This window comes from Heloderma suspectum, chromosome 2 (genome assembly GCF_057233095.1).
Source record: "Heloderma suspectum isolate Gila_16-S chromosome 2, 16-S_ref, whole genome shotgun sequence".
In the NCBI taxonomy this organism is placed as follows: Eukaryota; Metazoa; Chordata; class Lepidosauria; order Squamata; family Helodermatidae; genus Heloderma; species Heloderma suspectum.
In genome coordinates this window covers 253994249-254010012 of record NC_139459.1, presented here as the reverse complement: position 1 = coordinate 254010012, position 15764 = coordinate 253994249, and the positions used below count along the sequence as shown (strand labels likewise).

The 15764-nt window shown below is 43.6% G+C and overlaps 1 protein-coding gene across 3 annotated transcripts in view; it reads left to right on the top strand.

Annotated features, from left to right (window-relative positions):
- ARHGAP26 (Rho GTPase activating protein 26) overlaps positions 1 to 7699 on the top strand; it is a 363812-nt gene extending 356113 nt beyond the window's left edge. For all 3 annotated transcript variants that reach the window (XM_084838781.1, XM_084838783.1, XM_084838782.1), the window contains exon 23: positions 3860 to 7699. In XM_084838781.1, the coding sequence (XP_084694907.1) occupies positions 3860 to 3948 (89 nt within the window). In that variant the 3' untranslated portion in view covers positions 3949 to 7699. The remainder of the gene's footprint in view (positions 1 to 3859) is intronic.
- Positions 7700 to 15764: the final 8065 nt, after the last annotated feature.

Here is a 15764-nt window from a genome sequence, read left to right as displayed (position 1 = left end):
CTTCTCCAGAAGAAATTATATATGTAATCACACGCCTCATAGCATGCTGGACATGTAAAATAGGGCCTAAAGCAACAGAAGTAGATCCAGATATCTACCCAAAGAAGGGGCTGGGTGGAAGCTGGTTGAAGTGGGCCGTGCTGTGGAGGGCTGAGGGGGAAGGGGGAATTTGCAGAAAACTGGATGGAGGCAACTTCTGCTCCACTCACGGAAGGGGTCTCTACCCAGTTTCTGTTTGTTTCTTTGTTTGTTACATTTAAATCCCACCTTTTTTCTTCCTTAAGGAACCCAAGGCAGCATACATAGTCCTCCTCCTCCTCCAGTTTATCCTCAGAACAACAACCCTGTGAGGTGGGTTGGGCTGAGAGTCTGTGACTGGCCCAAAGTCACCCAGGGAGCTTCCATGATTGAGTGGGGACTAGAACCTGGATCTCCTGACTCCCAGTCCAACACTCTCGCCACTACACCACACTGGCATTATTGCCTCCTTCCCCCTCAGCCTCCTATGCCATAGCCCACTCCACTGAACAGGGCCCCCTGACCCATGAGAGAGTATATTCAGGAGACTGGCAGGGAGAGGAAGAACTGGAAAAGTCCACTTCTGTGGGGGAATATCTGGATGCAGTCCTATTGCATGTCCCAAGCATTCACACACACAATGAGGAAAATACATATATACCTGGAACCAACCCATAGTGTAGTGTTTTAGAGTTAATTTTATTATTGCTTTGATTTCTGATCAATCCTAAGCTCTCAGAGCAGGCAGTTAATTGAAATTACGAAACCTCTTGGCGCAATTCTGGAACTGCCCTCGCCAGACTCCTTTTGCCACTAATTCCAGGCCTGCCTTGTTGAGTTCATAACAACTCAAACTCAGGCACCCTTGTGCTGTTACTTTTCTGTTTGCTTTGTAGGGTCCAAGATTGCCCCAAGAAACAGAGGCAGCCTAGGCCAAGAAACAGAGGCAAGCTTGCCTCTTTGGTCCAAGGTTGTCCCAAGAAACAGAGAGATGTCCACACTACTTTTAACATCTTCCTAAGGGTGTTTACCTGGGGGCTTGTTTCATGTTGTCCTTGTGCATCAGACTTTCTTAGAATTGAAATCAGTAGAGGAAATACTTTTCCAAAGCCAAGCATAGGAAGTCCCTTTAATGGGCAGGGCAGAAAGAGAATAAGTGCTTTAATTTTCTTAAGTACTGAAGGTTAGCTTTCCAGATTTTCCCTATAAAGTCCTGTTCACTCCCAAGAGTGAGTTTTACATTATCTGCATAGAAACAGCAAGGACTTCTTGATAATATTTCCTTCCTTCCTTTCCCCTCCTCCTCCTCCTCCTGTGGGCTAACATATATGACCAGGCTTATGTAACCCTGTTGTCATCACAATGGCTTTCAAAAACAGGAATATGATTTCCTTATGCCTGTTAACTATATAAACATAGAGAGCTAAAAAAAAAAAAAAATGTGGGGGGGGGGAGAAGGGAAGGGAACTCTAAGCATAATTTGGAGTGGAATTTTAGATTAAGAAATAGGCCACAAGGGAAGGAAGGAAGACTGAAATGCTACAGAAAAGACAAATGTTTAAGGGGAATGGTGAACATTATGCTCTTCAGGATGAAAATGAGAGAGAGGAAGCCTGTGATTTTAACTCCTTAGTCCTCACCTCCTACTAAAACAAAGCCTAAATACATATAACTATATTTGGTCATATGGTTCTTCTTTTTCTTGTCTCCTTCTGTCTTTTCCACAATCAACATTTAGATTGTAAACTCCACAGGACAGGGACAGTCTTTTTTGCCTGTGTTATTCATTCATTTCATTCATTTATTACATTTCTATACCACCCAACAGCCAAAGCTGTCTGGGCAGTTCACATCATGATAAAACATAATATAAAACCTTTAACATTGAAAAATGAAAAAGAGTTTAAAGGCAAATTAAAAACAATTGATAATAAAACTACCAGACCTTATAAAAAAAACTAAAACGTCCCTGCATATATTGTGAAATGCCTGGCAGTAGAGGAAAGTCTTAACCTGACACAAGAAAAAACGAATATGTTGGTGCCAGACAAGAGTTCATTGGGGAGAGCATTTCACAGTCAGGGGGCCACCACCAAGAAGGCCCTCTCCCTTGTTGCCATCCTCCAAACTTCCCTCGGAGGAGGGCCTCAGATGCTGATCGTAGTGTAAAGCAGTGTTATCAGTGCACTTCAATAGCAATAAAAAGCACTTGTGTAGATCTAGCCACTGATGCTAAGTTGCTGTTTTTGAGATCAAAGGAGATGTAGTATAGTAATTGTTCAAATTAAGCTGAAGCCGGTGGCTGTATACCAGATATGTGGGGGTGGGGGCAAAAGTGAGAAGGCAGCGAAAAGTCACCAAAACATGAATTCCCTCTAAGCATTCTGTGTGATTGTGCTGTGGTATTAAAATAAGAGATATAACCATGATAGCGCTCTTCAGGTACTTGAAAGGTTGTCACAGAGAGGAAGGCCAGGTTCTCTTCCCAATCATCCAAGACTGTGCAGGACATGGAATAATGGGCTCAAGTTACAGGAAGCCAGATTCCGGCTGAACATCAGGAAAAACTTCCTGACTGTTAGAACAATATGACAATGGAACCAATGACCTAGCGAAGTGGTGGGCCCTCCCACACTGGAGGCATTCAAGACCAGGCTGGACAGCCATCTGTCGGGGATGCTCTGACTTGGATTCCTGCATTGAGCAGGGGGTTGGACTCGATGGTCTTGTAGGCCCCTTCCAACCCTACTCTTCTATGATTCTATGATCATTCTGTGATATAGTTGAATCCCTGACTTAACTAAATGTAGGTTATATAATTTGCTGCCTATGATTGAAAATGTCTAGAAATGTTCATCAGCATTCCTTTCTCTGCCTGGGGCTACAAGGTAGTCTGATCATTTAGATTGGGGGTGGGAAACCTCAAGCTCTCCAAAGTGTTCATGGACATCAACTCCCAGCAGCCCCAGCCAGCATGGCCAGTGGTCAGGAACGATGGGATTTGGAGCCCAACAACATTGGGAGGGCCTTGTGTTCCACACGCCTTGTCTAGATGGCCTTTCTGCCTGGCCACAGACAGAGTCCTCCTCCAAGGAAGTCTTCCTCTGTCTCCCCACATATGCAGGGCAGCCCAGTTTCAGTCACGGGCAGCAGTTATGTTGCGTAGCTCCTGGTAAAGGGACCTCCCTTTTAGATTTAAAGAAAGAAGTTTTCCCAGTTATTTTGAAGGTGTTTCTCCCTCCTTAGAACCAGTTTGGCAAGGAAGTTGAAGATTTGTGCCGGTGGATCAAGTCTTCTCTTCTCCCTGCTGGAGACAATCCTGACCACAATCACATCACAGTGTTTCATGCTAAAATCTGAGGAGGCTTTTGTCCCTCCCACCTCCAGGCAGCTGGTGCCCACTCACAGTGGCCTCTTGACTATACCCAAGACCCTGTCCCTTCCTTCAACAGACCACTAGGCTGCGCCATTCACTGGCATCTTGAGTCAGTATGAGAGTAGTCCAGGCACAGAAGCCAATAGTGTTTCTTCCAGAGTGGGAACCTTGGAAGTGGCTCCGATCCTCACTCACCTATCAGGGTGAGTGAAGATTGGAGTGAGGATAAGTAACCCTGCAAGGCCGTGCTTGCAAGAACTGCTCTTATAGGTCCCAGTGAATAGAATGTCCTATGTCACCAGGTGCAGAAACTGGAAATTCCACCACAACAAAGTGGTGTTGCATTCCCAACCCTGTTTCGTTCTTTATCCACTAGGAAGAGCAGGAAGTGTGCAAGTCAGGCAAAAGTCCAGTTTTGTTTTAAAGTCTCAGATTTATAGACTTAACCTGCATTTCTCTTTCCAGTTCATCCATCTCAAGAACCTGGCTGGTTGGAAGGAACATTGAATGGAAAAACAGGATTGATCCCTGAGAACTATGTGGAGTTCCTATAACTATGGACACATTCATAAACAACACTGCTGAGCTTTACATGGTATCCATGACAACTGCTGAATAGAGTATTGTAGATCATTTGCTGTTTGCCACTGTGAAAAGCAAGGTGAAGGACTCCAATACCTGTTCAGATTAATGTTTATGTAAATAATGATGTGTGTTTCTCCTTGGGTAATGTATTGTTTGTGCAAAGATGCTGCAGGCAATGGCAGAGAGGAAAGGGGCTGACAGGATGAGGGGTTTCAGTGGATGTTGTTCAACTCTTCTCCGAAAGGTGTGCTCCCACTTTCTAAATGGTGGTTTGTTCTGGAGAGCAAGATATGAATAGGATGTGTGTAAATGTAGCTTTAAATTAGCATGATTCCTGAGATGAAGCCCCATTTAACTGGAACTACTTGCAGAAAATCAAAGTGATTGCAGAATTGACCCCGTAGTGCTGGCGTCCAGGGAAGGTTTGAAGAATAAAGAGTTGGGGCTCTTAAATTTTCCTCTGGCTGGCAGAAATAAACATCTAATTTGCTGGGTGGAAAACATGCCTGCTCCTTTTTTCTTTAGCAGGTGAAAGTAACATCTATATACATCAAGCCACTAATGGCTTTCTTCTGCAGAGTTTAGCCATCCTTGACAGGATTCCATCCATTCTCAACATATAAATAATTCCTAGATTGAGAACTGCGCTGCTGCATACACCAAAAACAATGCACAGCAGCTGCATTACAATAATGCTTTTAAACTTTCTAATGTCCCAGCAAGAGATGCAATGTTTTCCACAATGTGTATAGCAACAACGATCCCAAGTAATCGTCAGTGCTATGAAGAAAAAAGTGTTTTGGACCAAAGTTCATGAAGACTTATTTTTAACAAAACGATTTAGAAGAATTCTGACTAAAATATCGGCCATCTCTCCAAACAGGCGTTTCCTTCCTGCAGGTCAAGGAACAGCTTGCGTAGAATAGCACATTGGCCACGTGACTTGCTGTCTTTCTGTTGTCACTCACTAGCACAAGTTTGTAGAAACAAGCACCTGCAGCTTACTGTGCACCTGAGCATTTCTTGTTTCTTGGATGTGGGCTACTTCTGTCGTCACCACCGCTTGCTTTCTGACATGGTGTCTCTTGCTTGCTTTGTAGCCTGTAGTGTATGTGGTGCTCACTGTACACAGTCAGCTCTCTTAAAACCTTATATTTATTGTGTGGCAAAGTGAAAATGTGTAAACGCACACATACGCAAGGGATTGGGATTTGTGTCACTCACCTCTTCATAAATGATGCCTTTCAGTAATGCCTTTCTCAGTGAAATATCTATTTGAGGGCAGACTTGCTCTTGTCCTAAATTGCTCTCAAGGTGTTTTGTATAGTATTCTGAATAGCTGTAGTTTTTACACTTAAGAAAAATGACATGATCTGAAAGCCAAACTTTCTGGATATCATGCTTGTAATTTTTTTTTTCTTCATAGAAAGTTTGACTGTGTTCAATGGGAATTTAAAAACTGGCCTTCCTGCAAAAATAGCGATGGGCACTTCCTTGTGGATTGTGCTCTTTTTGTCTTTACCTAGCTGCTGTACTATCATACGTTTGTAGTTATAGACTTCTTTATGCTTTAAAATATGCTTTTTAATTTAATTCTTGAGTGGTCACATTGCTGTATGTTTCACTGACCATTTGTTTTAAAATTGAGGTGTAAATATGATGATCTGAAATATTGTGAAGTAAAAGGGTTTTATATTTTCTGATTTTTAGCAGAACTGTAATAAACTAGGTATTCATTCAGTGGACATTTGAAACCTGTTTAATAGGAAATGTAAAGGCACGCACAAACGTACACCCAGCATTAGGAGAAATCACCTTTCCTGCACTCCTTCATTTTGACAACTTCTCAGTAAGGCAGCTGGCAGTAGCTTTTGCACATATTTTAATTTTTGTTAATGAATATTTCTTAAGTATCTTTGAAAGAAAATAGCTGGTTCTCTTCCTATTGTGTTTTGTTCATTTTAAAGCTCAGATGTTTGCTCAACAAATAATATACATATTGGATGTAGTATTCATCTCGATTTGTTTGTTTGTGAAGATTTGGGGGACTTGCTAAGGGCTTTTCAGATTCCTAATAGTGGAACAATACAGTATATTCAATTCCATGATTCATTTTGGAGACTGTCTGCTTTGGGGACTGCATAAACACACAGCGAGCTCATCTGGACTACAACTCCCAGCATTCATGGCTATTAGCTATGTTGGCTGGGGCTGATGGGAGTTGAGTCCAAAACATCTGGAGGTATTAGATTGAGGAAGGCATAGTGAGCCTCAGGCTTGCACACTTTCTCCCCACATCCTCCTTCTTCAGTGCAGCCATGAGGAGACTAGAAGCTTTCACTTCTGTTTTTGACTGCCCTCAGTTTAGCGTTATGTCCAAACTTTAAACTGTGATTAATCTCAGTTATGTTTTGTTTAAACAAGACAACTTCATAACCCATGTTTTCAAGTTGGCTTGTTTCAAACAAACCATAGTTAAGGTCTTTGTGGGATACCAGTGCAGTTGTACTGGAAATTTCCCCTGGTGACATTTTCCCTCTGAAATTCTCACCCACCAATCTGCCTTTACTTCTTGAGAAACTATGCAAGTTTCAACTATGCAACTTGAATTTTTCCCAAGCAGCAGTTCTTGAAGAAAGGTGGGATGCCAAGTCACTTTTCTCACCTATAAACATCCCATTGTTCAAGTGGATTGAGGCTGGCCTCACCATCCCACTTCTCAATGGCAGTAAAAGTAGCTTGATGGTCAAAATAGCACATAGAGAAAGGATTAAGAAGTCAGGCCCCCTCAATGCAGCCTCAGAGGCTGCAGTGTATGTGTGTGCATGACCCAAAATGCAGAGCTACAAGTAATATACAGTTCCACCCAAGGTTATACAAAAAAATAGAGAGGACCACTTTACACCTTACACTCTTACACTCCTTAATAAGGGAGAATTCCATAAGAACCTAAGAAGAGCCCTGCTGGATCAGACCAAGGGTCCATCTAGTCCATCATTCTGTTCACACAGTGGCCAACCAGCTGTCGACCAGGAACACGCAAGCAGGACACGAGTGCAACAGCACCCTCCCGCCCATGTTCCCCAGCAACTGCTCTACATAGGCTCACTGCCGCTGGTTCTGGAGGTAGTGCATAGCCATCAGGACTAGTAGCCATTGATAGACTTTTCCAGGAATTTGTCTAACCCCCTTTTAAAGCCATCCAAGTTGGTGGCCATCACTACATCCTGTAGTAGCAAATTCCATAGTTTAACTATGCACTGTGTGAAAAAGTATTTATTTAGCTATTTATTACATTTATATCCCACCTTTCTTCCATTGTGGAACTCAAGGTGGCTACATGTAGTTCCCAGGTGGTCTCCCCTCCAAGCACTGACCAGACCCAGACCTGCTTAGCTTCAGCAAGGTGGCTGTCTCATGGGCCTTCAGACTATCCTTTTATCAGTCCTGAATCTTCTATCAATCAGCTTCATGGGATGACCCCAGGTTCTAGTATTAGGAGAGAGAGAGAGAAAAAGTCTCCCTCTTTATTAAACATTTCTAGTGTATCTAATGCTTTTAAGCCTCATTTTGAACTTCGTAGCCTGTTCCTTTTAAGTGTGAATATTGTACCATAATAAGTGGGACAGTGTTTGCTTAAAATTATGCAGAAGCGTGGCGTATCTGATGCAGAGGCTTGTCAAATGAGGAAGCTGGTTGTGTTCTACAAATGCAGGAGAATGAGGAGTTAAAATCGTGATGTGGTAAAGTGTACAGTACCATTTCAGGTTTCCATGCTGACGTACAACATTCTCTGCAGGTAGAGAAGTAGCACATTAGGGAGAGAGAATATATCCCTGCTTTAAACGCTTATTACAACCCTCAAAGAGATACTTTGTGTTTGTTTTAATGCAGGAGAGCATTCAAAAATATGACACCCACAATCTGCTGTCCAAAGAGATATGGTCCATTCTAACATCTCAGAAATGTACTACCTTTTCCTGCTACCTACAGTATGTAGATCAGGCCTTACAAACTTCCGTTACCTTCACAATATTTGCAGCAGAATGCCTTGCCAGAGACCAATACTGAAAACCAAAGCTAGAAAGTCCTAGATGGAATGTACCTCATATATACGCTGCCGCTGTCAGATGCTTGAGAGAAATCTGTCCCTCAGACTAACTAGCTCAGTACAGTGAAATACAAACTTTAGCTGTATCTAATAGCAACAACTCCTGTGCCCTTTCCCCCTTCAGTTTGTGACATCACAGGAATCCTAGGGGGAAATAAATTTTGAATGGCAGGTCCTTCAGCATCTTTATTTGGAGAAGTTAACTGTGAAAGCTCTAACGGCTGCACTCTCTGGATGATTTTTTTTCTGCCCCCCTCCCTCCCCCCAAGATACATTGCATGTTTTTCTAAAATAGAACCCTAAAATAGAACCCTTTAATACCGAGAGAGGGCATCTTCTTCAGCTAATATGGTAGAAATTAGGAAAATTAGTCCTGGCATAGATGTACAAGTGGCTCAATAGTAGCTCCTCACATTGAGGTGTTCATAGGTAGCACGTGCCAGGGCTGGGCCTAACAAAATGTAACTCTCCCCGCCCCGCCCACCCCCATTATGTTGCATTAAATGCTGAACAGCAAAGCAATTAAGCGTTATATAATTAGGAGTAAACTAAGATGCTGATTTCATTTTTAATGTCTCACACATCTATACTTGCTCCCCTCTACAAAAACAGTTATTACTTTAAATTTGATTCTAGCAGCTACATATTTTTTTACCCTCGTTTTTACTCTCGAGTGGGTGCAGGAGGCCTGACTCGGATTGGGAGTGGGGACCCTAGCATGGAGGCTTTTAAAATTCCCCTGTGGCTGCTCTAGAGTAAAAATGAAAAAAAAAATGTAGCTGCTAGATACAGATTTAAAGTTTTTAGCCCTGTTTCCACTCACCCACAAAAGGGTTCTTTTTATCCTCTCTTTTGTGCACCGCGTTCCTGCAGTGAATTTGATTTGTGTTGTTTCTTCACTGATGGGTTCCCACTTTGAGTCCATGGCAAGGAATTTGGTTAACCTTGAAGATTTTTTTTTTTCTTTTTTTCACTTCCACCTTGAGAGTTTCAGAGTTGGGAACATTTTTGTCCAACTCAGAGCTGTATGGTTTTTGTGAGGATAAGGAGGTACTTCTAGCCAACCACCCTACATGTATGCCCAAGATAATTTTTTTCCTGTGGGTCACAGTAGGTATCCTTAGCTTCTTTTTGCTCACAGCTGAATCCCAAGCAGGGAAAGAACCGGCATACGCTGGATGTGCAGAGGACACCCTGTTTGTATTTGGATAGGAGAGCCCCTGTTAGGAAATGTATGTCATTTCATGACAATAATCTTAATAATAGCAGAAGTGCCCTCACCCCGCGCCCGGCTTGCCTGGCCGTGGGGGGGGGGGGCTGTTGCAGGTGGCGGGGGGAAGGACGGGACAAGGGTGAAGGTCACTGGCCTTCACCCCTGGCATCACCAAGGGGTGGGTCAAGCCGGCCGCTATTTAGGCCACGTTGCCCCGCTGCCTCCTCATTCCGGCCAGTCACGCAGCGAGCATTAAAGGCGTTGTGTTTGGGTGCTTTTCGTTTTGGCACACATTCTTTCCGGATTGGGGCTGCCTCCACTGCTGTGTCTCTGGGGTTCACATCAGACAAAGTGCAGTCGGTCGGTAGGTGGCGCTCCATGGCGTATCGGGCATACGTGAGGCCACTGCCGGGCCTTTAGCCTGTGTGGACATTTCCGTTCATTGTTTTTCTTGTTCTTCTAGATAGCTGGAGTGCAAGTGATCCAATGAAGGTGCTCATCTGCAGGCACAGTATGGTTTTTTGGGCCGGTCGGAGGGCTTCCTCCAGCTGCGGATCCCAGCTAGGGCTCAGCCGCTATGCCACCATTCAGTGGTTGGGCAGACGCGGGATGCGTTGGGAGTGCCTCCTGCCCACTTTATTCCAGCAAGGGCTGGTGAAGGTTCCCCCACAGATTCTAGTGTTGCACTTAGAGGGGAACGATCTAGGCCTGCTGAAAGGCAAGGCCCTAATTCTTCAAGCTTGGGAGGACTTGCGGCTGATTCGGCATCGCTGGTCGGGAACCACCATTATTTGGTCCAACCTGCTGTCTAGAATGGCCTGGAGGGATGGCTTGGATCCTCGTGCCATGGATAAGGCCTGTAAAAAGGTCAACAGAGAGATTGGGAACTTTCTAATCAAACAGGGCGACCAGACTATCATCCACCCTGACATTTCTCCTGCCTGGAGGATGCTCTACAGGGCGGATGGTGTTCATCTCACCGAACTAGGCAATGATGTCTTTTTGGCCGATCTGCGAAGGGGCATTTGGGAGTGTTTACTGCGCAGGTGGAGGGAGAGTGAGTAAGAGAGGCTTGTCGCCCTCCTGTGGCGGCTCCGGGCGGGCTGTCTGCTGGGGGAGTGGACAGGTGAGCATTCGTAGGCACCGTTTCAGGTGACTGGTAAGGCCCGAGGTTTCCGACTCTGGGTTTTGTGGCCCCAGTTGGGAGATACGGCTTACCTTTGAGGCCAACCCTCCTCACCCACTCGGGTTCTGTGGCTCGAGGGGGGGTGACAGGGGAAGTTCTCCCAGCCCAGAACTGGGTATGTCCGATTGGTGGGCGAGGGTGGACGCCTCGCCACAGACAACGAATGCCTCACTCTACACCTGTCATGCTGGTCTTGTTGGTGGTGTGCCCACCGGTGCTTTCTTCGCAGATTGTAATCTATCAATAAATGTGGCCCTGTTTTATCCCAAATCAATTGGTGTCATCTCGTCATTTCTCCCCCTGTCCACTCGCAATAGTTTACCTTCTCTAGATGGCTCAGGGTTTATCTTATTCTGGCCTTTGAGGCCTGAGAAAACAGCCCCCGGAGGGATTACAGCTCACTCCATTAGGGGATCAGGCCCCTCGGCAGTCCTTTAGGGTAGGTCTCCACTCAAGGAACTAGGTAAAGCTGCAACCTGGCCATTGGTCCACACTTCTACAAGACCTTGTAAGGTCCATGTCTTTTTTTCACCCTCTGCAGAGGCTGCTGCCTTTGGCAGGAGGATGTTTCAGGGAATATTAATTCATCAGACTGGAAACCCACCTTGGGATGGCACTTCTTTTCTAATGATCTTGAAAGCACCCTGGGAGCTAAGAAAGAAAAAGAAATGTATTACTATGAATCCCTGTTCTCTTCTCTATGGCTTCCCGAGGGCTTTCTCCCCATCACTGGTGTTGATACAGGATTGGTGCTGTCCTGTTGGTGCTTCCCTTCTCTCCTGTCCTCCTTTTTCCTTTTCCATTCTGCTGGTGGTTTCACATTTTGTCACATTGTTGTTGTTGTGTTGTTGTTGTTGTTGTTGTTGTTTTACAGTTACCTGATTGAAGGATTTATTCTGGTCTAGTCTATGATGGCAGGAGAGAAAAAAATGGAAAAAGAAATGCAAGAGCTTGGCCCTTGGAAAAAGAAATGCAAGAGTTTGGCCCTGCTTCCTGTTTCAAGGGGACATGCTTTCCCAGAGAAAACCGATTCTCTCCTTTTTTTTTTCCATGAGGTTTCGATAGGTCTGCACCTGGAACCCAGGTCATCCCACACTGCTAAGGGGGTAAACATTTTCAGCCATTTGTGTCCAGATTAAAAGTTTGAACCAGCAATATAAGAGTGATGACTGGAAACATTACTGTCTGATCAAATATTTTTCCAGGTAAAAATGTTATGGCAGCCTTGTCTGTTCACCTTTTCATGTGGATATATTTTTATGGACTAATGCTACTATGGTGCCAAAATCAACATGATTGGCTGTTTGGTAAGTAAGTTACTAAGGATTTACTTTTGCAAGTTGAGTAGGCATCTTGTGGTTCCTTGCAGCAGTTTTCCCCAATGCAAATATTTACGTGTAGCAGTATGACTAATCATAACTTTCCCTTCATTATCTTACAGCTTTAGATGAGGAGGGTATCCAGAGAATATTAAACTGACTAAGTAGCAAATTGATCATTTAAAACTGTTAATGTCCTGCAAATCCCTTTCTCCATTTCAATTAACATTAAAATGCCACACATAATCACATTAATACATGTACTTTCTATGTAGACATGTTGATTTTTTGGCAATTTTGCAGGAAGTATCAGTGTCTTAAAGTTCAGATTCACCTTTTTTTTAGTATTGATATGCATTACAGTGCCTGTAAAGTTGCTGCTGTTAAGTATGATTTCTTTTTGCTCTCTGAGTTTCTCAGACGGTATCCATGAGCTAAACTGAGTGGTTGCAATAGAATCATTTAAAAAAATTACATTACTCTTGTTTCGCTGATGCAATGAGTCTTTGTGAAGCACGGTGGAATTAAATTGGTTGACTGAAAAGGGAAGTGAGAACCCAGCTGCCTTCTGCTTCCTTTGCATCTCTTTCACAACTCTTATTAGGAAGGAAAGTCCCACCCATGGTTGCATGGATTGGGAAAAGGGTTACCTTACACCCTGTGTCTAAAGAGAGGTGGATGTGCCATTTAGAGATGGCTCATAGACTGCATAACTACTTTCTGGCCCTGGGGTGTTTTCAACAGGTTTTGTTGAAGCACAGCCTCTTCACTTGAGCCTGGGGAGCTTCCTTAAGCTTTGCTAGACTTAGAAATCAGATTTTTGTTGGAATGGTCAGCTATTTCAAGATGGTGGTCTGATGTATCAGAAAGGCAAATTTCTAATGGATTTCCACATCATGTGGAAGTCTATGGCACCCCTAAATGGAACACATGCAGGGAGAGTACAATCTATAGTTCAGAAGAGTACTGAGAAACGACTTCATTTTCCTTCTGTAATCCAGGACACTTTCCCCACAGGATCACCGCTTCCTAATAACAAATGAACAAACAAAAATCATGAAAGAACAACAACAAAGAGACTTCTGGTGCCTTACAGACTAACACACTTCTTTGGCATAAGTTATCTGATGAAGTTCCGAGTTCAGAAAATATTATGCCGCAATAAATGCGTTAGTCTTTAAGGTGCCACAAAACTATTCATTGTTTTTGCTGCAATAGACAAGGGGTTGTACCCCTTGCCTCCCCCCCAATCTGCAGACATACCTGAACACAAGTCACCCCACTAGAAGTGCCTGCCATATACTGGAGCTCTTAGTGAAGCAAATGACATGGAATCAAATGTCTTCTTTGGATGTTCATTAAACTTAAATCTAAATTTGGAGATAGTAAAGTGAAGTAACACAAAACCCTAGTATCTCAGCCTTTCTGTCCACATCTGAGAGTATCATTTTCAGCCTTGAAAAGCACTAAGTTAGTAAAATGTACAGTATAGAATAATTCCGTAACTGGGAAACCCTTTTACTACTTTGAGCATAATGTAGATACTGTTGTTCCCTAACCATGAACTTGGAGATAGTTCCATTGATTTTAGTGGAATTTACACCCAAGTAAATGTGCTTAGCATTGCAAGATAAAAGTGAGTTACAGAAAACAAGTATGCCAGTGCTAGTATGGTATTTCCATTGAGAACAGGAGGATTATCAATTTATTATTTTAAGTGTTTATTTGCAAATGCAACTTCACAACTACCTGGTAGGGAAGTAGGGAAATACTAGAGATAAAGAAGCACAAGTGCAGATGGATGGTTAGTACTAGGGAAGTTGTAACATCTTAATTTCAGATACACACCCAGAAGTTCAAACAATCCTCTCTGATCCCCCCATGGACTTCTTTGCCTTGAGAGGTTTCAGCACTCACAGTAGGTCCTGACATGATAAGAAGTACAATTTTATTGAGTATTTAAATACTCTCATTCACAACCATCTCTGTGTTGTTGGAGGAGGTATAAGTTAAATGTAAAAGGTGAGAAATAAAAAGAACTGGGTGCTAAGGAAATCTCTGCAGACTACATAACCTACTGAATGAAGGGGTTCAAAATATGCTAGACTAAGCTAAGAATGATACACAAAGAATACAATTTCAAAACTAAAAAGTGTAAATTTTAATATTGAACTTTATCTATGGTCATCTGGGGCTATTTAGAACTTTAAAGGATATGTTGGTGGCAGACACATGCTGTGAAATGAGGTGGACTTGATTTAAAGCAGAAGAGCAGTAGGCAGGAATGCGGTATTGAACTCTTCCCCCACACTGCCTCCCAACCACAATCCTTCTTCCTGCAAGGCTCTGAGACTGGAAGTAAGCCCTTGGGAAACTGGGGCAGGTGAGAATAACAGTGTTCAGTAGCCCTCGCCTGTCTGCCTGCCTCTCGTCCACTTTCAGTCACTCCCACCCCTGTTTACATCAGCATGGCATATCCTGCTTTATAAGAATTGTGTTATGACACTCCCATCCTAGGTAGGGCCTCAGGACAAATGTTGCATCTCAGTATCGACAGTAAACCTAGTAGCCTACGGGCTTCTTCACCCTGAGCTTTTATACTGCTCTTGAGATTGCTCACTCAAGGAAGTTTGCGGATCCTTTAGATGATGTCGTTAACCTCCAGGACATCTCCCTCACTAAATGACCTTTATTCCATTCTTTAAAAGATTGGAGATAATGAGCTATCAAATTGCAGTGCTTGAGTTCCCTCTTGAAAAGAGGAAAACTTGCAATAAGAGAAGCTACACCACAGCGCCATCTTCAGCTGTATAATGAAATATATGGAAGACTCAGATAAGGGGAAAAGGAGGGGGGAAAGGGGTGGGGGAGGAAGCATGTTTAAAAGGAATCTGTCATGATCCTGCATTTAAAATGGAAGTAGAAAGCCCCATTTTAAATGCAGGATTTTAGGCTGGTGTAGAAATGCTCTATAGCTGTTGCTGTTGTTCAGTCGTTCAGTCGTGTCCGACTCTTCGTGACCCCATGGACCATAGCATGCCAGGCCTTCCTGTCCTGCACTCTCTCCCGGAGCGTGCTCAAGTCCATATTCATTTCATCAGTGATGCTATCTAGCCATCTCATCCTCTGCCATCCCCTTCTCCTTTTGCCTTCAGTCTTTCCCAGCATCAGGATCTTTTCCAGAGAGTTTTCTCTTCGCATTAGGTGGCCAAAATATTTGAGCTTCAGCTTCAGTATCTGTCCTTCCAATGAGGACTCAGGGTTGATTTCCTTTAGGATGGACTGATTTGACCTCCTTGCAGTCCAGGGGACTCGTAAGAGTCTTCTCCAGCACCACAGTTCAAAAGCATCAATTCTTCGGCGCTCAGCCTTCCTTATAGTCCAGCTCTCACAGCCATACGTTACTACTGGGAAAACCATAGCTTTGATTATGCGGACCTTTGTCGGCAAGGTGATGTCACTGCTTCTGACTATGCTGTCTAGGTTTGCCATAGCTTTCCTTCCAAGGAGCAAGCGTCTTTTAATTTCATGGCTACAGTCACCGTCTGCGGTGATCTTGGAGCCCAAGAAAATAAAATCTGTCACTGCTTCCATTTCTTCCCCTTCCATATGCCAGGAAGTGATGGGGCCAGATGCCATGATCTTAGTTTTTTTAATGTTGAGTTTCAAACCAGCTTTTGCACTCTCCTCTTTCACCCTCAACAAGAGGCTCTTTAGATCCTCTTCACTTTCTTCCATTAGGGTGGTATCATCTGCGTATCTGAGGTTGTTGATAATTCTCCCGGCAATCTTAATTCCGACCTCTGATTCATCCAACCCGGCGTTTCTCATGATGTACTCTGCATATAAGTTAAATAAGCAGGGCGACAATATGCAGCCTTGTCATACTCCTTTCCCAATTTTGAACCAATCGATTGTTCCATGTGTGGTTCTTACTGTTGCTTCTTGACCCTTGT